The 27703-nt window shown below is 44.3% G+C and overlaps 1 protein-coding gene across 3 annotated transcripts in view; it reads right to left on the reverse strand.

Moving 5' to 3' along the window:
* The window catches only part of lrch4 (leucine-rich repeats and calponin homology (CH) domain containing 4), a 29713-nt gene that overhangs the window by 1561 nt on the left and 449 nt on the right, over positions 1-27703 (reverse strand). Inside the window, exons 2-18 of one of the 3 annotated variants that reach the window (XM_084916268.1) lie at positions 11874-12018; positions 11020-11149; positions 10718-10823; positions 10222-10468; positions 9321-9417; positions 9088-9181; positions 8921-9012; positions 8776-8828; positions 5948-6103; positions 4931-4999; positions 4737-4800; positions 4589-4652; positions 4176-4277; positions 4002-4099; positions 3706-3843; positions 3206-3283; positions 2765-3013 (exon numbers count right to left, since the gene is read on the reverse strand). In XM_084916268.1, coding sequence (XP_084772394.1) covers positions 2786-3013; positions 3206-3283; positions 3706-3843; positions 4002-4099; positions 4176-4277; positions 4589-4652; positions 4737-4800; positions 4931-4999; positions 5948-6103; positions 8776-8828; positions 8921-9012; positions 9088-9181; positions 9321-9417; positions 10222-10468; positions 10718-10823; positions 11020-11149; positions 11874-12018 — 1961 coding nt within the window. In that variant the 3' untranslated portion in view covers positions 2765-2785. Of the gene's footprint in view, positions 1-2095; positions 3014-3205; positions 3284-3705; positions 3844-4001; positions 4100-4175; positions 4278-4588; positions 4653-4736; positions 4801-4930; positions 5000-5947; positions 6104-8775; positions 8829-8920; positions 9013-9087; positions 9182-9320; positions 9418-10221; positions 10469-10717; positions 10824-11019; positions 11150-11873; positions 12019-27703 lie in introns of those variants that run through there. The other 2 variants (XM_084916260.1, XM_084916278.1) reach the window with 2 other exon arrangements.

Below are 27703 nucleotides of genomic sequence, written 5' to 3' on the forward strand. Positions count from 1 at the left end.
TTGTAACGAGGCGTCTGTTCTCACACAGCGTGTCCTTCACCATGAAAACCTGCCACAGCTTCTCTGTCAGCACCAAGCAGCCTATTCTGACACTCTTACGCTGACCGTGTGGTGCTGACAGTCAGGTGCTGACTGGAGCCTGAACGGGTCAAAGTGTGGAGGTGACATAACGGGACTCTCTTACCCGATAAGGTAAGAAAGCACCTTTGGTGGGAGATGCACCAAAGGTGCTCTGTTCAGAGTTTGGGGACGGTGAGGTTGGACTAGCCTGGCCACAGTGCTGACCTCAGTCCCATCGAACACTCCTAGGATCAGCCTGTTTGTCCCAGACTAACCAACACAATCACACCAGTTGACTTGTGACACATGCTGGTCAGAGGCGGTCCAACAGCAGTGTGTGACCTGCATGAACCCAGGCTGTGTACCTGCGTACGGTTCTTCCACAGGCCGATAAGTCGTGTTTCAATCCAATAAGCAGAATAAGCTGTTTGGCATCAGCAGAGAAGGTCTGGCAAGTTTTTCCTGTTATTTCCTCACAAATGTGGCACATTTAAGGGGAAACAGCCGTTCCTGCCAAGCAGCACAGTTGCAGCACAGAAGTGCGTGCTCACACACAAATGTGCAGACTTACTGTTTGTTTAGACGTTTGTTACAGAACTAAATTTACAATAGCTTCTGATTCAGGTACCGAGTGCTTCACATGAAATAATGATGATGAATGCAGTGTGTTACATGTAAATGAGCCCATAATCTATTTACATAGAGGATTACAAGTGGACCCATGTAAGTCTGGGATAACCAAAGGTCATATGAAACAAAAGACACGTGTAACAGGAAGGCGCTGCTCGCCGCTCTGAGCTGTGCTGCTCTCTCATCTCATCAGCTTAAAGTCTCGAGGCAGCTACTGTCGCTTCATATTTGGTGCCATTTATATAAACTGATCGAGTCAGCTGGCCCACAACATGCAGCTGATAGACTGAAGCAGCCTTTAGGTAAAGTGGCCCTGAAGCCAAAAGCCAGACTGCAGCGTCTAGTTTTAGTCCCACAACAGCAACAGTGATGGAAATGAATAGTTTGTAAAAAAGAGCCATCATCTTTAAATCAATGGTTTTTACACGAATAATGTCCCACTTTAGTTAGCAGGCTGATTCAGTTGCTGTTACGTCTAAGAGCAGTGCGAAACTCATGAATAAACAACAAACTGTGTCTGAGCAGAGTGACATCACAGGAAGTTTACACCACGCTGACGGGCTAAACCGGCTCCTCGTAGAGTTCCTTAAAGTGGAAGACGAGAAGGTCTGAGGTGAGATCGACACCAGTCTGTGGTGATGTACACACTCACTCACTCAGCAAGGACACTGCTGTAAAGCCAAACAGAAAGTTATAGAAATAATAAAGTCAGCACATAAAGAAAGCCCAGAGTTACACAGAGGGACTTTTAATCAGGGCTCATCACATGAAAGGAAGCACAGCAACTTTTTTAAGGAAGTTGAAGTGACGACGTGTACGAAGCTAAAAGGAAACCGTTTTCATTTCCTATTTCTCCCAGTGAAATACTATCGCCTACTCTCAGAGTTTCAGATGTTTGAATCTTTGCTCAAACACTGAATGTAGCCTGAATCTCCCAAATGTCTCGTCCTGCGTGGGTTAAACAGCTGCAGTAACGAGTGTCTGTCACACACTGGCCCCGAGTAGAAACAGCAAAGGTTTCCACGCTGAGCCAATCACATCTGTGAATCTCCAAAGGAAACTTTGTCACAGGGTTATTTTACCTGGACACATCTAATTGACCTGTTAGAGTGACTTAAAGTGCGCACACTAATCTCACAAAGGTTTAAAACTACTAAGATGCTGGACTTGTTTCACCGAGACAACCAAACATAGAACAAAATAAATAAAGCAATAATTTAATGACCTGTTTACATTTATACAGACAAAAGGTTAGAGTCAGGGTTAACCGTGATTGGTCAAACAGACCATTGACAGTAATGGAGGGGTTTGAACCTCAGGTCTGAGGCAGTAACGGCGCCCCCTGCTGAAGCGCAGGCATGTTTCACTCGCTCACATCAGCAAACATCACAACGTGAACTCTTAAAACGGAAACATTATCCTTTATTTTGTGTATTCTTGTATTAAATAAGGAGGTGCAGATGCTCTCTATGAGCTCCTCACGAGGTCAGCGAAAGCAGAGATCCCTTAGATGGGTGTGTCAGACAGAGGCCCCGCCCACCTGTCAGGTACAGCTAATCAGACAGACTGGCTAAGAGCGAGGATTATCTGGAGGGGAGAGGGCTGCAACAAGGGCCAGCGTAGGAAACATCAGGAACTGTGAATCATGCAAAGCATCGAGCCCAACAACACAAATACACACAGTGAGACGTTCGTGGTCACAGCTTCTCTCTGTGAGCTGGAACATCCTCCTGCGTGTCTAATAAGACACTTGGTTAACCTGAGATTTCAAATACACAGAACAGCTGGGCTCTGTTTCCCTCAGACTTTCACCAGTATAACCAGTGTCATCAGGACAGATAGCAGTTACCTTTCATTTGTCACTAATGGAGCGACCCAGGGTTAAATGAACTTCCAGGAGATGGTTGGTGACGGTGCAGGAAGCTGTGACACAGACAATCATCACGGAGCGCTTCTGTTCAGTCACCAGTGCAAAGCAGCACACTTACAGGTCTTACAACATGAGCACAAACAGCTGTGACTCTTCTGTGTGTTTGTTTTCTATGCTAACAGCCTGTTGCTATGGCGAACGTACTCCGTGTCACATGTCGTTGCTTTAAGGGAGCAGGTAGCAGTAGAGGACGTAGAGCAGCGCCATGACTGCACAGTAGAAGAGCAAGAAGTCTGCGGACAGCAGCGAGGTGGAGGACGACGAGGCCTCAGGCGAGGAGTGGAGGCGGGACCGGTCCTTCTCCTCCCCCTCCACGGCCAGCAGGGCTGTCACACAGCGCAGCACATTGGGCAGCTTACACAGAAGCACATCAGAGCACACACACACTTCAGTCTGGACAGGAGAGGACACACACGCACGCAAACGCACAGAAAGACAATATGAGTCGTTATATTGTTAAAGCTAGGACATCAGAGACGACAGGACAAAGGGCAGAACAGCAAAAAGCAGATTTAGACTTGATTCAAAGCACTGTCATCACGGCAGACTACACCAGGACACAGCGCCAGGACATTCACACGTTACCTCGGGGACTCCCAGCCGGCGGCAGGCGGCGACGAAGTTTTCCACGTTGAGTCGACACTTTGCCAGGCTCAGTTTGGGCTGCGAATAAAACACACACACACACACACACACACACACACACACACACACACACACAGGCGAGTTATTCTCCATCACAGCAGGAAGCTGCTGCTGTACTTTTACACTCTCTTTGCTGTTTCACATTCAACATCTTCTGGAAGCTTTTAATGTGAAATCTGAGAAGGAAGTAGGAAGAAGCTACAAATATGTAATAGCAGTGTTAGTTGTGACATGAGTCTTTCTGCCTGTATGAGCGTTTTGATCATAGCGAGCCGAGTTTATTTGCACAGACGCAGCTACAGTTCTCACAAACTGCTCGTTTTAAAAAGAACGCTGACATGACCGACAGGTGAGCGGACAATGACCAGGTGGGTCATACAGCTACCCGCTCTACTGCTAACAGCAGCCTCACATTTCCGTTTCAAGGCTTCCAGACTCACCACCGCTGGGGAAGGAATGTGGATGATGGACACGGAGCGTGGGCGGATGTGATTCACCAGCTGGCAGAGGATGGTGCCATTGGCCAGAGCTTCACCCATATCCTCTGGTAGAGTGATCTTCAGCCGGGACTCTAGAGTCTGATTAAGGACACAGAGGTCATGGTTTAAAGTAGACCCCACTCAGGTGCCATGACACTAACACAACTCTTAGTTCATCCTATCAGGAGCCTGACTGTGACACCAAGCGTCCAGTTTCCCGTTTAGATCACGAGGAAGTGTTGGTCTGTGGGGCTGACCTTGCGTAGCTGAGTGATGTCCGGTCTTTCCTCTTTAGGCAAGCGCAGCGTCGTGCGAGACTCGCTTCTGCCAGACTCCCCAAGAGAAAAGATGGCCCCTGAAAGCAGACAGGTAAATAAAGGTGTAAAGGTGTGTGGATTGTGGAGTGACGCTGTGGCGTGTTCTTTGGGTACCTGTGGGTTTGACGCTGCTGTGAGAGGACGTCCGAAACAGGAAGCTGCTGGGTTTCTGGGCCTGACCAGGAGGAGGGGACGTCTTGGGGGAGGACTGGAAATCTGATGCAAACGTCAACAATGCAAAGTGTTAAAGACGCACTCTCACTCACATCACAACACAAAATTACACACACATACAAACTGAATTGAACATATTTCATAATTACAACATGGCTCCCCTTCATCAAAGCATGACTGTAACCACTTGTATGTGGAAGACTTGATTGCTTCACTGAAATGTGCGCTTCTGAGGAACTACACTCATGTGTTACAGCAAATGTTGCACATTGGGATTTAAAAGGCAAGAATTGTGAAACATTCCACCCACACACCCACCCACCCACCCACACTCTCTCTCTCTCCTGTGTTACCTGTCTTGCTGCTCGATCGCTGCAGAGAGACTGAAGGAGAGCCTGTGCTCATTTGGTCAGCGCTCTGAGGGAGAAACAAGTGTGATTTAAAACAGCAGACACACAAACCCGTTTACCTCAGTGAACTGAAGATAAGGACAGTACTCACTGCACATCTGTGTCGCAGGGCAGGCGTGCCATTCTCTGCTTTGCTGCTTTCTGGTGATGTACCACTAGAGAGACACACCACTTTGTATCAGCAGCAGAACTTCAGCCCTTTGTTACCACTCTAACATAGATTTGTGAACAGCCGTTTGTCTCTATGGCAGGCCTCACGTGTGTTTATCTGCACGCCATCCTTACCATGAACTACTTCCCATCTGCTGTGCAGTGGCCACATGACTTCCTGTTTTGGTGGAGAACTTCAGCGAACTACAAAATAACAGGTTAAGACAGGCAACAGCGTATAATTAGACATGAGAGCACAGTTACAGTGTTGACTCGAGGGACACGTAAGGTAAGCAGAAACGCCGAGTCATCATCTTCAAAATAAAGGAAACACTCCCGAGCAGATCGTTACAGGGAGACACCTTTGGAATACAAGCATGCTGATCCACACAGGTGTGCACACGGGTGTTCACACAGGTGTTCACACGGGTGTGCACACGGGTGTTCACACGGGTGTGCACACGGGTGTGCACACGGGTGTGCACACGGGTGTTCACACAGGTGTGCACACGGGTGTTCACACAGGTGTTCACACGGGTGTGCACACGGGTGTTCACACAGGTGTGCACACGGGTGTTCACACAGGTGTTCACACGGGTGTTCACAGACGCAGACTACACCTTTCTTGGCTGCTGCCTCAAAGCACATTGTGCGCTGTCTATCTTGCGTGCTGCACAATATCGTTTATTATTTAGTATCTACTGTTATCTACTGCGAGCTAGTTTATTGTGATGGTGCTGTTTTTATTATGTTGCTCTTTGTTGTTTGCTTTCTCTTCTGTTTTTTTTCTCCATACAGGTGATCCAGGTGTTTTGTTTGTTTGTTTTTTCCTTTCTTCCCCCCTTCTCACCGTCTCTTCTCCCCTTTGGTTTTCTTTCTCTCCCTCTCTTTCTTTCGTTCTTTCTCCCTGTCCTATCCCCCAGTCACGTCTGTCCCGTTTGTAGCAACCGAAAATAAAATAAATTCATAATTATAATAAAGGTCAATCAAATGGACCAATATGGCAAGGCCATGATGATCCACTTGGTAAAATAAATCCGCTTGGCATCTTTCTTGGCCTTAAGACAACAATTCTGATGGTTAAAGATCCAAACGGGACACAAAAAAGAAATGTGAAGACGCTCAAAGCAGAATATCTCCGTCAGCATCAACCTTGCTTTCTCCTTTTGCTGCTGCTGAAGCCGTTCTCTCTCCTGCCAGATAAACAAGGTGCCAGGTCTCCTTCGCTCCTCTAGGGAGGGGCTGGAGGGGGACAGAGGAGACGAGGAGGCTGAAGATGAAGAGCCCAGCTCGATGAGGAGGCTAGATCTGGGAGTGACAAACACAAAATGGATACAATCAGATTTTTTTTTATCCGATTGTTTCCAAGCTCGTGAGCTAACTTCCAGGACTTCTTATTACTGCAATCACTGGCAGCTTGTCTGTTAGATAAGCTGCTGACATACAAACTAAACTAGGACTCTCTGAGAAGCTTCCAACATTTAAACTCTGATTCCTCTTCAACAACAAACTTTCATATCCAAATGTTTCCCATTACTGATGTTTACGCACGATTTACATTCACAGACGTTTGAACCTTTTACTTTATCCAAAGGAAGTCGGGGAAATACGGAGGGCTAAACGTGCACAACTAAACAAAAGAAAAACATACGCTGTTCCAAATATCGTTTTAATCACAGTACGCCATCAAGTCGGTTCAACATGTGAGATACTGATCTGTCCAGAGGTGGTTGGTAATGAGTTTCAGCTGCACTGGTATTAATTAAACTAACAGGTGCTCTACAGAAGCAACAATGGGACAAAGTCCAAAATAAATAAAATGGTTTTATAGGTGAAAGCCGCTGAGTTTGGGTCAGTGCTCCTGCTGACAGGGTGACACCTGGATCATACAGAGGCTGCACAGGTAGTCCGACTCCTCTAGGACGGCACATCAATACGTGCCACTGACACAAGGTTTGCTGCCTCCCAGCACAGTCTCAGAAGCATGAAGGAGACTGCTAACTCTCGCTTGACATTGCCAGAGAAGGTGCTTAACCCAACAGCATTACCAGGATCTGCTCCTTTGTGCAAGTAGCTACAAAATGACCTTCAACAAGCCACGAGTGTGAGCGTCTCTGACCAACAATCAGACTTGGGCCCTGTGCTCACTGCCTGCCCTGGTGCCTGACAGGTCCAGGACCGGTGCTCCGTCCTTTCCACAGATAAGAGCAGGTTCACCCTGAGCACAAGTGACAGGCATGAAAGGGTCTGATACCTCCAGACCCGGACTTTCATCAAGCATCTCAAACTTGGGATGGACTGGTCCTGTGGTGATTGACTGGAATTGGACATACCACCACAGACAGACCCTTCAACCACAACTCAAAAGCTTTGCAGAGGTCTTTGGACTGAACTTCCCAAACATCATGCTGATCCAGTGAAATCTGTAGGAAAAGTCCAAGATCAGAAAACGGCAAAACCCCGTCAATGTCAGATATTTGATCTTAAAAAGCCACACATGGCACTATGGCTCCAGGTTTCCTCACCCACCAGCATAAAATACAAAAAGCTTTATCACAGCAGCAGTGCAGCAGTCAGACATTCCCTCAGATCATCAGAAAGGAGAGAGGCTGTTCTTGTTAACAGCTGGTGTAACCCTGCTCACGTCTCCATCACAGAGCCCACTGGGTGCCTGGACAGTGAACTGTGCGCTGTTGGACTCGAGTTGTGTCATTTGCAAGTGAATTTACCCACGTGACCTTGGTGGCTGTGGATGTTCCTTCCTCTACTAACCCACAGTGCACGTGACACTATCCACTCGGCCACAGCGTGGTTACAGAATCGGCACCCTGGTGTCTCCATTGCTGTCTCGGGTGACTTCAACCACGTCACCTTGGACATGACACTTCCACCCTTCACACAGGACGTGGTCTGTCCCACCAAGGCGGACCGACTGCATGCTAATGTCAGGGAGGCAGACAGTTTCTCCTCCTTTCAGCTCCATGTGCCTACTGTGAAGATGCAGAGTGTGACCACAGGAGGTGGTCAGAGGGCTGTTTCCAGGTGGCAAGCACGCTCGGAGACCCACGGTGAGGACATCAATGGGCTTACCCAGCGTATCACTGAGCGCATAACCTCCTGCACCGACTCTATTGTCCCTCCATTGTTACCCAGATAACAAGCCGACACTGCAGATGAACTGAAGGTGGGCCAGATGTGGGCTGACATTAGACTGACACCAGAGCTGAGGACACCAGCATCTACCTACTCAATCGTGTCTACGCCCTGGACCAGCCGGAGAGGACAGTGAGCGTCATGTTGTTTCAGTTTCCTGGTGCATTCAGCAGCATCAGACAGACCTGCTGGGTGATGATCTGACAGCGATGCAGGTGGATGCCTCGCTATCCTGGATTGTTGATTACCTGACAGGAAGACTAGAATATGTGCGTCTTCAACACTGCGTGTCTGACCAGGTGATCAGCAACACAGGGAACCACAGGGGGCCTCTTCACCCTCTACACCACAGACCTCAGCCACTGCACGGAGACCTTAATGCCACTTTCCACCACCGACATCTATCTACCCAAAGCTTTAGCTTTTAGCTAACTAAATGCAAACAGTCTTAATATATTTGCCAAGTCTTGTTTTGTTTAGTGTACTGTGTGCAGAATATAAAGTTATGCACCCCCATCAGCATTGCTCAATCATACTAAAGGTTCTTCTAATAACATGTATCACTCTGGGTTCCAGCGTTATAATACAGGATAAACTGGATTCATGTTGTGTGAACCTGCAACATATTTAACCTGTAGAGCTTTTGTATTGCAGCTACACTTTGGGAGGTGAGATTTGTGCAGATAATCAATATTCCTCTTTTAATTTTGAGCTTGAATTTGGATTTCTGTTTGTGGTGTTACAGAGCAGACCCTCCGCTCTGAGGTCTGAACCTACAGCAGGTGATACAGCCATGCAAAGCTCTGACTGTGCTTCACACCACTGACCTGGATGTTGTTGACTCCTGGGATTGCAACGGTGACGATCTGTCCTTCTGATCCTGAAAAACCAATACGCGGTCAACATAATCAACACAAACACAGGACACGACGCTGCGTGACAGCTGCTGATCGGCGTGAGGATAACTGGTACCGAAGGAGGCGTGGATGTGTTGGTCCTGATGTCGTCCTCTTCCTCCGTCACGCTGCTGTCAATGAAGTCAACCTGCTCCGCATTTCCATTCACTGTGAAGAGTACGATGGTGTTCGATACGTCTCACAACACAAACAATGATTTATGGCCTGTGTCTCGTTCCTCACCTCTGTTAGATTCCTCTTCTTCCTCTGCCAGGTTACTTTGGTCTCTGTTGACCTCAGCCATGCGGAGGGAGCGCTCTGAGAAGTCATCAGCAGACTGAACACACAGCACATGTCAGTGAAACACTGATCTGTTTATCTAATACTACACAATGCATTTCTATATCCACTATTATAGATATTAATAGAAGAATATATAATGCAGTCACATGTGACAGTGTGTCCTGTAACGTTACCTCGTTCCCAGACCATCGTTTGCTGCCGCTGTCAACGCTGTTGAAGCCAGAGTCGAGCCCTCCTAACTGACCTGGAAACAGTTCCTGGTCTGACAGACTGCAGGGAAAACACCATAAGCACCCATTCAAATAAAGAAGAGCAAACATTGTGTTAGTCGGGGCAAACTGTGAAAGAGAGTCGCTCTAAAGGGCAGTGACTCATGTTTTTAGGCTCTGGTGCAGTGCTAGAGTGGATTTCCCACAGCAGAGTTACTTCTCTTATCTCTGTCCTTGGTTCAAGTACTACAATGTTACTGGGCGGCTAAATGGAATGCATTGAATTACAATGATACTATTTTCATTTGAGTGTAGATGGATACGGAGCGGTCCCCAACCCCCGGGCCACGGACCGGTACGGCCCGCGAGAGTTGAGGTTTGGATGTGAAATTGACCATTTTCAGGGTCTTAACTCGGTTTCTCTGGGTCTTTTCCCGTGTTGCAGTTGTGTCTTATTTTGAAAGAAATATTTATGCGTTACCATAGCGACCAGAGAACATTGGGGTTGGGTTTAAAGCGTTAAGAGGCAGAGAGGAGGAAGTTACGCTAAATGTTGTTGGCGCATTTAGGAGGACGCTGCTAATAAAGTTACACAGTGAATCTGCATTTATTATTATATTTACCAAATCCCAGTTTTTGTCTTGGCCGTATCACTGAGCAAACCAACTTGGCAGCTTCTTCCAAAGTGTTTGTTACAGGATTATAATATCCAGACAATGCAAACACGCTGGCGTAGCACCTCCACATAGAAATATGTATCATCACACGTGTTCTTAGGATCTGACTGTTACAGCAGGAAATTGCACACAGACTTAACCCAACCAGTTAAAGACGTCTTGACTATCTCTTAGACCTTTGTCCTTACCAGCTGTTAAATCCAGTGGGTCTCAGGTGTTTCTCCAGCTCTTCTTGGCTCCTCTTACAGGCCTCCATGTTGAGGTACTTGAAGATGTGGTATTTGCCCTTGGAGCAGATCTGCGCCGGCGGCATCTGCAGTGGGTTGCTATCCAGTGAGATGCTTTGCAGATGCCTGAGGTGACGGTAGCACAAAGGCAGATGGGAAACTCGGTTGCAGGAGACATCGAGCCGAACGAGGGGCAGCTCGGATATTTCTGTGTGGGGAACAGAGAGGGTAAGAGTCAGTCGCTCCGGGCTTGGAGCTTCGTAAACATTAAAATCCAAACTGACTTCATACAGTTGAAACCTCAACTCCTTCACCACTGGACGTCGATCCAATAAGAATTCACTTCTATATTATATTATCTACATTCCCTCTCTGATTGGCCTGTTCAGCACTCTCTATTCCTACTGTGGATTTTCAAGTAAACATGAGTGGCAAAGGGCTCTAAGTTTATTTGTACCTTCAGGCAACGTGGTGAGCCGGTTCCTTCTTAGGTTCAAGTCTCTCAAACACTCCAACTGCCCGAGCTCTGCTGGCAGACGCTGAAGTTCATTACAGCTTACATCCTGAGAGAGAAAAAACTATAATAAACCAAGAGGAAAACTGCAACACAGAAATGTGACTGAGTGATTAAACTGTAAGACTGGACGTCTGACCATGAATCACAGGAAGGTGAAAAGGATGCTGTGAGGGGTACCACTGTACCCTCCACAGTACAAACAGAACATTTCAAGGAGAAATGACGGTGTGAGTGTGTCGTACCAGCTGTCTGAGTTGTGTGAGGGAGTATATGGAGGCGGGCAGTGAAGACAGCTTGTTGTTACTGATGATGAGCACTCGAAGGAGGGGGAGCTGAAAGACCGAAGGCTGTAAACTGGACAGGAGATTACGACTGTGGAGTCACAGAGAGAGTGATGCAGTTTAGGAGGTGTGACCTGGGACTGCACACAAACACAGTTAGATGCTTTACTACATTACAGTGTGTTCGCTGTGAGCTGCACGTTTCCTGCTCGAACTAACAACAACCTGGAGGGTTCGCCTTGTCTCCTAGCAACAGCAAAATGAAAGTGTCCAGGCCCAGATTAACAAACACTAAGACACAGAGGCTCGCCTCAGAGACCTGATTACCGACTGCTGCCTTTGCACTAACCAGCACCTGGTTCTACCAGCCAATGAACAGTGCACAGATGGAATGATCAGTACTTGTGTCACTGATACCAAACCATGACTGCTGACTACTCAGTAAGTTTGTTTTTAAAATGTATCATTTTATATGAACAAAAACAGCATTTTTATTGGACTGAACGTGGCCCAGCAGTCCACCTAAAATAGTTCGGACCCTTGCAGGACCAAAGCTAAACCTGTTTCCATTTTGACAGAATGGTTCAAATGTTGCTGCAGAACAGCTGCAGTAACAGTGTTTCTCGTTGTTTTTGAAGTAGGACCTGCCTCCATCTGACGTTACGACAGAAGCGCGTTACCTCTGCTCTTCCATAACGGCTCTAAGAACTGTTTGAGGTCTACATTTGTCACAACATTACTACAACAGAATACAACGCTACTGCTAAACAATGCAGTGCAGTAATCAGTCATGTGTTGCAGTGTGTAGGAGTTACCTGAGGTTGAGGTAGGTGAGAGCCTGCAGGTTGCTGAGGCTGGAGGACAGGGACCGCATCCCATTGTGGTACAGGCTCAGTGTCTCCAGGGAGATGAACTGACACAGCTCCTCTGGCAGCTCACACAGGCGGTTCTTTGACAGATCTGGAAAACATCAAACGGCCCAAACTTCAATAGTTGTAGATACATTGATACAAATGTTAAAACGGACCAAATGTTTATTAAATGTTTTTATGAATGAGATCTTTGTTTTATGCCACACACAGCAGCTTCCACCTGACAGCATCCAGTTAACCACCACCGCCTCCTGCTCTTCACACTACTGTATGTACGACACTGTCAGTCACCATGAAGACAGCAATGCACAGCAGTCACGTCTCAGCTCAAATTACACATTTAAATGAACAAATGCAGCCACAGGATCAACTTCATACATTTTTTTGTTTTAATTACTTTACAAATAGTTTTTATTTGTTTATATTTTGTATGTGTTGGTAAACTTAAAGGTCAAAGGTCAAGTTTCCTGATAATCTCATGAATGCAATAACCCTGAAAGAAGTCACCTAGCACTTTGCATTTGATGCCACGAGTGTGTCCACTAATGATCTCAAACAAGGCTGAATCTCAGGTCAGAGGTCAGAGGCTGACATGTTCATGCTTCAACAGGACACCTGTGCTGTAGCTGTGTCTATGTAATCGCACACACCCCTGAAACTGTGACCCGAGGTATAGCCTGATGTCCACGCCCCTGCTTTGATTTCAAAATCCTACATTGCATTGTTATCTGGAGTTATTGCACCTCTGACTTTGAGGTCAAGGTCACTGAGATTCATCAAACTCCAAGTTTCTTAAGAGATGCACCAATGGGATCAGTGTAAAACTCCTACTTTGCTTCGTTCTTGAGTTGAGCATTCATAACTTTGGGTATTCCAGTCGCCCACCTTCCTGCCTGGCATAATGACGACGATATCACCTCAGCCTTTCATGGCCGAGGGCTAAAAATGTAACTTAACGTTGGGTCAGTGCAGGTCCCAACTACTGTCATTGGGCCGTTCGATACCATTAGATCCTCCTGGGCATTTGTGGCTAATTTTTACATGCAAATTTCCTCATTTATGAGTGAGACGATAACAATCACCAATAAAAACTCACAAATGTCAGCAAATTCCCAGAGGGAGGTTGCTGACATCATCTGAAAGGACATGAGGGAACATAAAAAGAAGTGGAGGGACAAATATGTCTGACCTCATGAAAGAGGAGAGAAAAGGAGGGAAAAGGTTACTGCATGTAATTTTCTTCTATCGTGGGCAGAAACACATAAAACACAAATCGATAATTAACTGGGGCACAAACACACGGTACAGTAATTAGCACCAAACACACCAGCACAAGCAGGTCGTAGGTCTACAAATATTTCCTGCTGAAGCCTAAATCAAAGATCTCTCCTACTAACACCGAGAACAACACGTGTCCAGTACAGCTTCAGAGACACAGATGAGCCACGGCTGGTGAGAACAGGACACCGTCACGGTGTGGGTGTGGAGTTTTTGTAAAACCTCTTTCAGTTTAGTTAAGAATTCGATTAAATGACTAGTAAGCCTGGTAGTGACAACACCGATGATTAGTCGACTAGTTATTCCCTAACCTTACCCAAGAAAACCTCACCAGCCCAAACTCTGCTACCCTTTCTGTCCAAACGGCTGCTGACCTTGTTAGCAGAGTCAGACTGATTTAACATTAGAAAGTGTCCTGCTGTGTTTCAGCCTGGCACTAAGCGGAAACGCTCCACAGTGAGGAGCAGGAGGAGGCCCAGCACGTCACCATGATAAGAACTGAAACCTTTTGTCAAAGCTGACTCAGACCAGCTCTCTTCAAACACTGCTGTTTTCTCTGTCCTCTCTGGGGAATCAGCTCACATTCAGCTGAGCTGAAATGTGATTGGATTTCCTCGTCAGGACACACGGTGCAGCTTCTTACTTCCTTCAGTGTCGACAGTAGAGGCGAAGAGAACAAATCCACGATACTCTAAGAAATCTAATATACGGTTAAAAAACCTCAATGTTCTTTTTATTTACATTTATTTTATTCTCTATTTCTTCAATTCGCTCCCACTCGGACTCAAAGCAGTTCAGCTGCACACAACCCAAAAGACAAAATATTAAGAACTGAAAAAAGTAAAACGTGTTTTACTTTTTTCAGAACAGAACAGAAACTCAAATGTATGACAAAAACTTTGTCCACATAGTGTGTAGGGCTGCAATAATCTATCAATTATTCTATTAGTTAATCGAGTGATTATACAAAAGAAAAAAGACAAAATGAAGAATGTTTTAATGTTTAACTACGACATTTGTATTTACCTGCCACAGTAAAATGTCATTATCTAAAGAAAACATTTTCTTGGAAAAAATCAATAATTTCAAGTACAGTCAAATACAGAGTAAATAAGATAAATATGCAAACTACACTAAGGCTTAAAAATGCTCTGTGTTGTTTCTGACATTAATAGGAGGCAACGAGACGTTATGAAGGTGTACATGTTAATATCCACCCAACACCCTCACGGGCTCAGTTTTACTGGTCCATGTACTTTTTTATGGGCCCGTGAAAAACTTTACAATTTCATATTTTTAGATATTAAGACAATATTTTATATTATTTCACTTTAAAAATGTTATGAAAGCCTTGAAATAAATGTGGTCTAGTACACCCCGGGCCCCCCCTTAGACTCACCCCTGTTTGCTTCCATATAAACGCGTTTTCTCTCCGTTTTGGCCTCCTGTCCACACTGAGACGGCGTTTTCCTCAAGGAATAATGCAGCGTTTTGAAAACACTCTCGAAAACGCATACATTTCAAAACGGAGCTGTCCCGTCGCAGTGTGGACACTCGAAAACGCAGACTTTCGAAAATGATGACACATTTTAGTCATGTGATGCAGTCATGTGACCAACTATCAGTCTGCACATGCTCCAGAGAGCTTTTCTTCAACTTCTTTAATTCTCACTCGCTTTTGCAACTTTGTACTTTTGTGTTACTCGCAGCAACAACAACACCTCATTGTTAGTCTGTTTAAAAAACTTATTGTTGCGACGTTTCAAAGAGCCAGAAAGTAAATAAGCAGCAGACAGAAATGAGGCAGGTCGAATCTTCTTACGTTTCGCGCATGCGCAGGACTGCAACGTAAGCGTTTTCGGCCGTTTCAATGTGGACGCACACCTCTGTGAAAACAACTGAAAACACTAGTGTGGACGCGGAGCGTTTTCAGACGAAAACGCCGTTTTCAAATCTATCCGGACTGGTGTGGACGTGGTCTGAGTTAACAGTTCATCTGCATATCTGAAACCCCCTGTGGAGGCTTACAGCAGACTTGTCTGTGTGAAACAAACAGCGGTGGATGGAGGAGCTACAAAGTTTGTTTTTCATCACGGTTTGTTGGTCCGCTGGTCTGATGGACGACAAACACATTTTCTGTTCCCTGACTCACTTTACCTGTCATTGTTCGATTACTTAGATATAAAAATGCTTTGTTAATATAAATATATATCATGTTTATGGTTTTTAAATGACTCCTTGTTGGATGTATTTCAATCAAAGAAAATTCAGACCAGCTAGATCTGTATGTGTTCACCCAATGAGAAGTAATTACTTTCAAACAACGACTTTCATTGCCAAGCATTGCACATGCTGCTGCACACTCTGGAAAAAGTTCAAATCTAACCAAGCAGGAACAAATGTTGGATCGCTGTTAAGCTAACACATCATCAGAGCTACTTTCTGCATCTTGAATATCAAGGGTAAGTAATGCATGTGTACAAATATAGACCTGAATATATTCATTTCTGTAGGAGTGACGAGTAACCCTCCACCTTCATGTCACAGGTCGTTCAGTGTTACCCTGTCTCACAGGATTGTCGGCCACTTCAGGATATCTGCTGACCTGGATCGACTCCCGTTAAATTACCACAGTGGGTGTGGAGATGTTTCACCAGGCTTAAGAACAGGGTCAGCGATTATTAGCTCGGAGAAACTGGATCAAAAATATAAACAAGGAAAAGCACACAACAAGAAAAAACAGCATGCAGGTTATAGCAAGCTCTCACTTGCCCTGTGCCGCTGTCACACTCTGTGGGTATTTTCCAGTAAAAGCCACAGGCCTAACCATTTTGAGCCCTGGTCCATATGCAGACACTCTGACAGTGAGCAGAGAGCCGTCAACAGCTGCTGTGGATCAATGATTGTGCTGTGGCCAGAGGGCACAGTAAAACACAGGGTAATGAACCCTGTTAGCAGTAAGACGGCAGCTCTGAAGCTCCACGTCTGCTGTAAGGGACCTAAATATATATAAACACTGTCAGATTAACCATAACGCCTCACTGTCAATGCCATTAACTACAGACATCATGGTGAAGCTAACTGAACGTGACATTTCACAGCATTTGTGCATCCATCAGGTTCATTGATGCTTTTTGTTCTCAATGGATGGAGTTTGTTTACTGCCACAAATGATATGGCAGACAGTGAGCTGGCATATCAACACGGCCATCACATACAGCAGGTACACGTCACCAAGTTTCCCAGTAAATATATTTCTAAAGGTGCTCCTGACGCAAAGAAATCCAACCATAGATGTCCATAAATTATGTGTAATAATAAGAAATGACAAAAGGAACAGGTATTGAACGCATGAAGAAAGAGAGGTGCAAAACCACATGGAAAGTCATGAGACCTGCTGCCATCGCCACGAGATGCCAGACAGACGAGTGAGAAGACTGATCAGAAGAGCTCTCCGAGATCCAAGAGCGCCATGGCCTACGCTCACCCTCACCACACACTCCAGTGCTAAAGAAGAAAGCATGTTGAGGCGTGTTTAAAGTTTGGTGACAAACATTCAGACGAGCCTGTGAATAACTGGTCAGATGAGACGGTGAAACACGTCTGGAGGAAGGACCAGCACGCTCTGGGCTCGCTTCGTATAACTGAAGGAAGGATGAATGGAAGACGTAACGAGACCTTCTGCTGCCAGGATGACGAAGGTGAAATGAAGACAATGATCCCAAACACACGGCCAAGGAGACTGAATTGGTTAAGAGAATAAAGCTGGCGCAGCCAATCGCCTGACTCCAATCTGACATCTGTGGAAAGAGCTAAAGGTCAAAGTAGGGGCTTATGGAGCAGGTCATCAGGATCTGAAGACTGTTTATGTGGAAGAATGAGCCAAGGTCATGTGACTAGTTTCTCTATACAGACGTGTCCTCATCAATAGTATTAAATACATTTTTGTTCAATACTGTCCTGTTTCACTGTGTCGTTACACACAAGTCAACATCTATGGTTTCATTTCTTTGCATGTGTGGATTTCGTGGCTTATTACTGACATTCGGTCACAATGGCAGCATGTTTACTTTTAAATACTTAACTCACCCTCTGCACCTGACTGGTCAGAATAAATTCATTTTTAATAAGAAATATCTGTTATTACGCTGCCTTACCTTCAGCTGGAGCTGGGCAAGTTTTCCAAAATTTGAAAGTAGGGAAGGTGTATTTACTGGAACAATGAAAGCAGATCATGAGGCTTAAAAGGGGGCTGAAGGTTTTAAACAGATCAGTAGAAAGAGGAGGATTTTCCTGTCAGAGCAAAGCTCTGCATCTAATTACAGGCTCTGCAGGAGGCTTTATCCTGGACACTTACGTCACCTCTCACACATTGATCAGACAGAACTCGGTGGAAGGCAGAGGGCTTCCAAACACCTACGGCATGATAACACAGGACACGAACCAGCTCCAGACATCAAACAGGTTTAAACTCATTGTTTAAAAAAGAAAAAAGTCAAATGAAGTCATCGGCCCTCTTATGTTCCACCCTGTACTGCATAACAGCGGGCCTGAGGAGCTGCTCAGCACACGTTTGTTTGTGTTATGAGCTTCATTTGATCACAGCTGACACACTGAAACATTACAGCCTTCAAAGTCTGAATATTTATCCAGGTAAGATGGACAGATGCATCTGTTTCATGAGAAAGTCACCACTACTACAAAATACAGCAGTGTCTCCCACGAGTACTTGGCGAGTACTTGGCGAGCCCCGACGTGTATTATTTAAACTCAGTTTAAACACCTTTTTTTCCTCCCATTGTTTCTGAGCGATCTCCGGCCTCTTATTTCACCTTCAGTTTGCTGGTTTGTCAGCAGCTGATTGGAACAAATGAGCTGAGTCATTTTTGTTTTTATTGCTAGAAATATCAGTAGTGTAAATTATGTAAATGTAAATATCATTATATAAGCCATTGGCTATGCTGTCCTAGGCTTTAGTCGTTTCTATGATGTGAATGATGCTCTGCATGAAACTGACCAGGTGAAGACCACATTGTGGATGACATATTATACAAATAGCATTTCATTGTTGTTCACTTTAACTGCGGTGGCTGATATCATATAAACAACATATGCACATTTGACAAACAAAATAAAATAATATTTCTTTAGTTGAATTTATGAAACATAGACAAAAACCTTACAGTTTGACATCATAAAAATAGTATTTCTGCACCAATGAGGTGATTCCCAAAAAGCTATTAGCCAAAATGTTGGCACCTTTAGCACGCTGTGCTTTAGGGCTGCTCGATTATGGCAAAAATGATAATCACCATTATTTTCACTGAAATTGAGATCTCGATTATTTGACGATATTTATTTAACAATAATGTGTTGAATAATGACTTTAAAGATTGTCAAAAAAATAATATAAACTAGTGCAAATACTGATAACAGTGCAAATGTTTGCAATATAAGAAATAAATGAAAAATGCAAACATCTGTGTTTAGTGAACTTTGCAGTGTTGCTCTGTGGTGCAGCTACGACACCGTAGCAAAGTTTACACACTGTGTCTACTTGATCCACGTCTGACTCCACGAACCCATAACGTTTCCACCCACTGAAGTTTTTTTTACCTCTCTTTTCAACCAACAGCAGTCACTCTCCTCTCCAAATAACTTCTGCTTAGCTTTCCGAGCTTCCCTCGGGTCCTCTTAATCAGCGGTCCCCAACCCCCGGGCCTCGGGCCGGTACCGGTCCGTGAGTCGTTTGGTACCGGGCCGCGAGAGTTGAGGCTCAGGTGTGAAATGTATAGTTTTCAGGGTTTTTATCAGTTTTCAGCGTTATTTTGTTATCGTTTTTATCGTTTACTCGGTTTTCCTTGGTCTTTTCACGTGTGTTATGAATAAATCTTCTTTTTTCGGTACCGGTACTAGTTTCATTTTGTTGTATTTATCCGCGACACCTTAAAGGCTGGTCCATGAAAATATTGTCGGGCATAAACCGGTCCGTGGCGCAAAAAAGGTTGGAGACCGCTGCTCTTAATTGTTGTGACACGTGTTCGAAATGCAGAGAGGTGCGCTCGATTTGCCACACGGAGCAGCGCGAGAGTAAAGCAGGAGGGAGGGGCTAATAATCGGCTCGGTCATTTTTAATGATCGTTGAAAGCTCAGATCGTAATCGAGATTAAAATTCGATTAATTGAGCAGCCCTACAGTGCTTAAAACAATTAGAGGGAATTGGATAACTCAAAGACGTGACGGGGCTAAAAATGACATTTAAAATGAAATCTGATCCTTTACTGTTTGCAGACGCTTCATCACAAACTCTCACTGGAAGATGTGTTGTCAAGAAGCCATCTCTAAGGAAGGGAAATGAGATAAACACTGAGGTGGATCCAGTTACACAAACACTGCACTGAAAATCAGTAACAACACAGCTCAGAGTGATGAATCCAGATGTGAAACTGTCATTGCATGAAGGGGGTTTGATGTTTAGCAGATCTTATGAAAAACTGGCTCCATTACCGATTGTCCCATATCACGTTTCCTGCACATTCTCCACCTGCCTGTGCTGAGGTGTGTTCACGTTAACAACATGAGCCTGAGTTAGTGGGCAGGCACCACTGGGCACCACTGCCAGGGGACAACAAAAGAACTGAGAAGACACAAATAAATGAGTCACAAGGAGAGGGCTGTAGGCAAACGTGTGCGTCGCTTTTTTGTAATAACATGAAACAACTTAGCAACAAGTGCTCGACATATGAGACAATCTTACATTTGTATTCATGTGTTTGTGTGTGTCAGAACGTCTAATACTGACTGACAGTTATAGACTAAAGTTACTTTACTAGAGTTCGACCAACCACGCGTCTCGGAAATGACCTCGTTCGACTACTTTACAGCATTAAATATGCACTGAACATGCATTCCTGCTGCTGTGAGCGACTACAGCGACATCAAGCTTTATTATACATTCGGTTTAGCGCCACGTAGCAACCAGCTACCTCTTCCCTTCACCCTGGCTCTTTTTCATAAGACAGCATCAGACCGCAACGTCTGTTCTGATGCTGTTTGTTTCGCAATGTTGCCAGTGACAACACAACTCTGTGTCTGCTGTAAGACAGGATGTGGCTGTGTGGATTCCTGTTACAGTGTTAGTGATAGCAAGCCGATGAGCAGCACTACAGACAGAAGCTAAAGGCATTCGGTACAGCGTGTGCGAGAGTAGACACAAACTGCACTATTTCATTAGGTGGGAATCTAAATGTTTCTGTAAGTGATGGAGACGTGCAGCAAGTTACCATTTAAATCACAGCGAGATGTTTGGATATGACCCGATCTTAACCAGCAGCGTGTTTCCTACCAGCAGAATAACGAGCAGCTCTGTCTGACTCATGTGAAACAGACTGAGAATGTTGCCTCATTATTTGAAGCCCTTATTATTTTATTCATTATCTTTTATCCTGTCACACCTCCCGTCGTCTTTCTGTTAAAGCCATACAGACTGCAGGTTTTGCTTTAGCTCCATATGCAAAGCTCAGTGTGTCCATGCAAAAGGCAGAACATGCTGCTCAGCACACTGACAAACGAATAATACGACACAATGCACGATGGGCATGAAAAACTAAATCTAACTAAATAAATGTTCCATGGTGGTTGGAGGTAAAAACATAAATAACATTATTTAAAGACTTCTTTTTAGTTTTAGTTTGTTTTTCTACTGAGTTATCAGCTTTGTCACTGGTTAGCTAACAGAAACTATTGTAAGTCTACTAACTGCTACCAACCAACCAAACCCAGTGACGTAAAGGTTTGTACTGGCACCAAACGTGCTCTACAAACTCTGAGCACTTGTGTCTTAAATGCAGTTGCACAGTTTGAGGACAGGGAGGCTCCATAACTGACCTAAACTACAGTTTGTATAAATCTGTTAAACTACTTTCCTTTCATTTGAACCTACCTCTTGATTAAAGACACTAACAACCTACAGCCACATTATTAAGAAGCATATTTCATCTATCAACTTGTAAAAACTCTGACGTTTGCTACAATAATAACAATATTAATAATAACAATAATAATAATAATAACAATAATAGGGTATATGTGCACATACAGTATTTACTTCAACCCCTCGAGGCCCCGTCTTCTACCCACTTGCACAGTGAATCTGCTGTTACGTAAGAGAGGGACGGCCTCAACTTTCATTATAGAGGAGGCGGTCCTCTCCACACAATTAGATTATTTACACACCAATAGTGGTAGATTGTGTTTCAGGGAAAAACACAGGACTATGTGACCTGGGTTTATGGCTCGTGTGTGTTGTCATGGCCCCGTAAGACAGAACGTGTTATTTTTTTCTCCTAGACCGGACTATTTAAGATAAGATGACTCTCTTTATTGTCATTGCACAGTCATACATAGTACAATGAGATTGGAAAACTGTCCTACGTCGGCACTACATATAACACAACACGACACGATATGACACATCACAACGCAACACAAACAACACAACACAGTATATTAACTTAGTAATAAAAAAAAAGAAGAAGAAGTGTATTGCACACTGTTATTATTGCACATTAATTATAGTTGCACCTTGTTATAAATATAAATATTATTATTGTTACTGTTTTAAACATTGTAACCTCCCCCCCAAAAAAGTCCAGGGAGGTATCCAGTCGGGTCAGCTATTTGCATTGATTGGGGCTATTTGCATTGATTGGGGCTATTTGCATTGATTGGGGCTATTGCCCTGTTGTAAAAGCTGTCCTATTTGGGAATTTGACAAACATTAAATTAGTTTCAAAAATGAAGATGGTCGATTACTTCAGATTTTTTTAATGAAACAGGTTAACATTAAACTTTTAACTGGAAAAATGGTAACTTATTGTTGGAATTCACATCCAGTTTGTAGTGGTTAGCAGGCTACGACTTCCTGAATAATAAAGTAGCCTGGAACGCCGGACCTGTTGGAATTTAATGTATTTAAAACAATGTGGTTAAACAACAACAAACAGCTTTAACAAGGAAAGAAAAACATATCAGCAGGAGGAAACTCTACACTCACATACAGTGAAACTTACACAAGTTCCAAATAGAACGTTCAGTTCAGCTCAGCTCTATTTAAACTAGCACCAAATCACAACAACAGGCACCTCAAGTCACTTATTAGTGTAAGAAAAGGACCCCACAATAACACAGAAAACTCCAATAATCAGACGACCCCCTATGAGCAGCACTTTGGCGACAGTGGGAAGGAAGAATTCCCCTTAAACAGGAAGAAACCTTTGGAAGAACCAGGCTCAGGGAGGGGCGGGGCTTAGAAAGACGGGACAAACCATAAACTATTGTCAGTCCTTACAAACAGATCAAAATAACAGTAACATGTCTCACAACTTCCTACACACTGAAGACCAACAGCTATGGGAACATTGGAGTTCTGACTACACACAGACACACACACAGACACACACACAGACCCAAACTAGTTATCGTCCTTAAGGCTGAAGACAGACTCTGGATCAGAGAGAAAAAACAGCAGCAACCTTTAAAGCAAACAGATGTTTGTTACTAAAAGCACCACCATGAAAAGATGTCATACTGAAAACTCACTCTGAACTAAAATGAAAGACTCTGATTAACAGAGCCATCCATGAAGACCACCAGGCTGCCCTGTTCACCAAAAAAAGAGAAAACCCTTTTCCTCATAATGAGATGTCCCATCTAGTCTTATCAGCTCATGAGATGCTCCTTCAGTATTCCCATGGATATGTTTGAGGAAACTGCTGGTTGGTTCATTGACTCACTGCAATGTTTTTAGTCTTTTACACTGACATGACAGCTGGATGGAAACGTGGTGCCTGTCTAACAGAATCTGCTCGGTAATCAGAAAGGGAAAGCAGGGAGGCTCACAGAAGAAAAAGCAGAACTAAAGACTGAGTGAACATGCCGCCCACATCCGCAGAGTAAAGGCAATAAGACCTCTCTGTCACAGAGCAGACGCCAGCTACTGACGAACAAGGCTCGAAGCCATACAGAAGCCACACAGCAGGCAAAATAAGTATTGAACACATCACCAATTTTCTTAGTACATATATTTGTAGTAGCACGAATTGCTCAGGTGTGATTTTGGCCCAGATCTCATTATTACACACAACTTATGGACCTCTGTGATTGATGTCTTTAGCATCTGTGGGCTGAATGGGTCGCTACAGACGTCTGGTGAGAATTTCATCTCATTAGCATCTTTAGAAATATATTTAATTTGTTCAATACTTATTTTACACACTGTGTGTTAAAGTGTGTTCACCGAGTTCACAAAGTACAGGACAGCTTTGTAGCTTCTAGCAACACTTCCCAAACATGTTCCCTTGGATCCCCTGTGGAGGCACCGTGGGCAGACACACACTGCACTGTGGGCCCCTGCAGGGGTTGGTGCTAGCATACCTACATTATGCCCACACACAACTGCTCAAGTGTGGACAAGAACCCCCAAGGGATTTATGTCTCTACCCAGACTCAACAAGATATACTATGGAGCTGCTTACAGAAAAAAAGAGAATCACATATGGCCTAATACCATTGACTTCTTTAGTTGGTCAGCAGTACATCAATAAGGTCTCCATCACCCTTTCTCTGCCCCTTGCTGACAGTGTGATGGCTGGATATTAATAATAACTGATAATTGAATGTAGTGGTGTATAAACATATAGTGAGTGAGAAAGGTGACTGAAGAAGAAACACCCAGTGCATCAATGGAGTCCCTCAGCAGCCTACGTCTATTGCAGCATAACTAAGGGAGGATTCAGGGTCACCTGGTCCAGCCCTAACTATATGCTTTAGCAAAAAGGAAAGTTTGAAGCCTAATCTTGAAAGTAGAGATAGTTTCTGTCTCCTGAATCCAAACTGGAAGCTGGTTCCACAGAAGAGGGGCCTGAAAACTGAAGGCTCTGCCTCCCATTCTACTTTTAAATACTCTAGGAACAACAAGTAGGCCTGCAGAGCGAGAGCAAAGTGCTCTAATAGGGTGATATGGTACTACAAGGTCATTAAGATAAGATGGGGCCTGATTATTTAAGACCTTGTATGTGAGGAGCAGGATTTTGAATTCTGGATTTAACAGGAAGCCAATGAAGGGAAGCCAAAACAGGAGAAATCTGCTCTCTTTCTAGTCCCTGTCAGGACTCTTGCTGCAGCTGTATTATACATGTAAGCATGTATAATGTAAACAGAATTGGTCCTAGCACTGAACCCTGTGGAACTCCATAATTAACCTCAGTGTGTGAAGAGGACTCTCCATTTACATGCACAAACTGGAGTCTATTAGATAGATATGATACAAACCACTGCAGTGCAGTACCTGTAATACCTACAGCATGTTCTAATCGCTCTAATAGGATATTATGGTCGACAGTATCGAACGCTGCACTGAGGTCTAGCAGGACGAGCACAGAGATGAGTCCACTGTCAGAGGCCATAAGAAGATCATTTGTAACCTTCACTAAAGCTGTTGGTGGTTATGAACGGTGTCCGTCAATTGAACGGGTGGTGGTGGTGGTGGTGGTGGTGGTGTGGACATGAGGCAGCCAGTATCACCAGGAGCAATGGTGAAGGAACGTGTCCCAAAAAGTACGTTCTAACATACTTTTGTTTATGTATCACCAAATATGCAATACATGAGATTTTTTTAAAGCGAGAATGTTGTTGCGGTCGATTTGCCAAGATAAGATAATTACTCCAACATTATCTGAGATGTCAGGTCTAGAATCAGCTCTGATATTGATGTGTGAGCCTCACGAACAGAAGCTGTCAATAACCAGAAGGGACAGGACCGAGGAGGATTTATTAGAATGAATAACAGTATGGGACAGAGGTGGTAATACCAGTACTCTATCGTATTGTTTTTGCCTTATACGCTTCATTTCCAAATATGAAGACATGATGGGTGGCTCTAGACTCTGGCACATAACTGTATCTATATGAAAAATGTAAAACATAAATAAATACACGCGTGCGCGCGCACACACACACACACACACACACACACACACACACACACACTCCAAGTGAGCAGCTGGGGTCCTGAGCGCCGGCTGTCCAAATCCCCTCGTGCTCTCAGCATAGCTGTACGACCAGCAGGACCCCAGCAGCCTTTATTAGGAATTTGGAGACGTGGCGAACGACACTACAGGACAACTTCAATTCTTCAACAATTTTCTTTTTAAAATGCTTAAGAAAAAGTTACATACGTTTCTCAGCAGTCCATTTAATCTGCTTGGTGCATTGAAGCATACTTGGGGATTAGCCGAAACCTAACCTCACAGCACTATAGCTCCAGAACAGCTTGGTGAATCAGCACTAACTGAGTACGTCCCTTACAATCACAGAATCAGTGGGTGCAGAGTTTTCAGCTGATATAACATCTGTGTCAGGAGGCACAACTACCAGGTACTTCTGTGAAGCTCAAAGCATGTCATTAGGCAAGACAGTCAAATACAGGCTAGAGGCTACAAAACCGACTCTATGTTTCCTGCTAAACAACGACTGAGTCACCGTGAGCCAGTGTGAATGACAGATGTCAGCAGCTGCCTTGTTAATGAGGACAATGATGCTAAGAACAACTGAAACGCTGATTTCAAGATTCTGCCACATGCCTCGCAAATGTATTAAACTTTAAATAAAAAATGCTTTATTAAGTAACTAACACATTTGTTAAAGGGCTGTGTGTCACTGCTTCTCCAATCAAGCCACAAACGTGTAGTATATGAAAGTCTGTGCACCACTGCATCTGAAAATTTAATTCTCTGCTAAGACTTCAGTCTCCAAATGTTCAATCCATGCACTTAACCTTATAGTGTGAAGAGTATGTAAACAGAATCATCATTAACAGTCTCAGTGGCATTCACTTTGATGATATAGTGATGAAAGCCTGAAATACTTCCTCATCCTTTATTATCAAAAAGCACTGACTGAGTGACACAGGAAAAATGATGTGTCAAGTAGGCATTTAAGTGAGGCCTTGGGACATAAACACCCAGTAAGAATCCAAGCATGGTAGCCTCTTTCATATCACAGTCACCACTCAGTGAGGGAAATCAGAGCTTAAGCTGATGGATAAACTCAAACACCCAGCTAAATGATAAAGATTAGGACACCAATACTGTAACTAACAGATGTCCAGGTATATTTTGCAGCTTATTTTAGCTTTTATTTTTAACCTCCCACCCTGTCACAGCACATGTCTGACCTCCCTGAGCCTGGTTCTGCCAGAGGTTTCTTCCTGTTAAAAGGGAGTTTTCCTTCCCACTGTTGCCAACAATCAGGAGGAATCTGGTTGTTTGGGTTTATCTGTATTAGCGTTAAGTCTTTACCTACAGTGCCGAGGTGACTGTTGTTGTGATTTGGGCCTATATACACTGAACTGAATCAGCCCAAAAAAATGTTACAAAAGATTTTTACTGTTGGGGATTACTGGATCCCACCTCTTATTTTGAAAGATCAGATGCTGCTAACCAGCTAGCCCAGTTTCAAGTCCAGTTTCTCTGCTGCAAACTGATCAAGTCACTGTTGCAGAGGATGTCGTTCAGATGCCTCTCCTTCAGGCCACGAGGGCCCATTTCACAACAGAGTAGTGGCTTTAAATGCTGTGCTTGAATCTTTCATCCAACACAGGTTCTTGAACAGGTTCGCACTTCTTCCACTACTGATCTTTAATGTAAAACCACGACCCAACATTAATGCTGTACACAGCTATCCCCCACAGTCACGAGTGCCCCACTCACGCCCGTAAAGCAAAGACCCAGATGGTTACAATATGCAAAGCAGCAGCAGCACTGCGATCAGACTAATTTCACCCGCTTGGATGAGGTAATCCTCTTTCAGCATCGCTAGGCTAATCCACACCTACTTCACTGTTTTTACTACTTTTACTCTGTTACCAACAGCACTCTGCTTTGAGCGATGATAACTAGCATGAATCACCGGTAAACACAAAGTCTAAACCCCGTTGAGGGTTTCACATGATGAGTTGAGGAAGAGGAACTCGTCTGGCGTTTTTTCCTTTTCTCGTTGGAAGTTAGCTTCCTGAGAATAGCAGCCTTCTTAAAAGCGATAATTATGACTGTGCTCAACTAGAAACGGAATTACAACCTCATATGTTTGAAGCTCTTAAGCAGAAACGTATTTGGGAGTTATACTGGACGCTAACGGCGCCGCTCAGGCCGGTGGGAGACGGGCCAGCTGTACGAGGCTGAATCCCTGTTAGAGATACTTGACGTTCATACGGTTAGTCACGTTAACCTGCCGAAGCAAGAAGTCGCTATGAAACATATAAAACAAGTCAGTTAAAACGTAGAGTGGCTGGTCACGTAGCTATGACAGGGTCGAGGAAACTTGTTTCTTTGAAAACAGTGTTGTGCAACGCGGCGGGGAGGGGAAGGATGAGTGTTCGCCCTGAGCAGAAAGAAGCAGGTGGCGATACAACAAAAGGCGTCTCTCATAATTAAAGC

This window comes from Perissodus microlepis, chromosome 3 (genome assembly GCF_051167445.1).
Source record: "Perissodus microlepis isolate ML-2025 ecotype Zambia chromosome 3, ASM5116744v1, whole genome shotgun sequence".
Classification (NCBI taxonomy): domain Eukaryota; kingdom Metazoa; phylum Chordata; class Actinopteri; order Cichliformes; family Cichlidae; genus Perissodus; species Perissodus microlepis.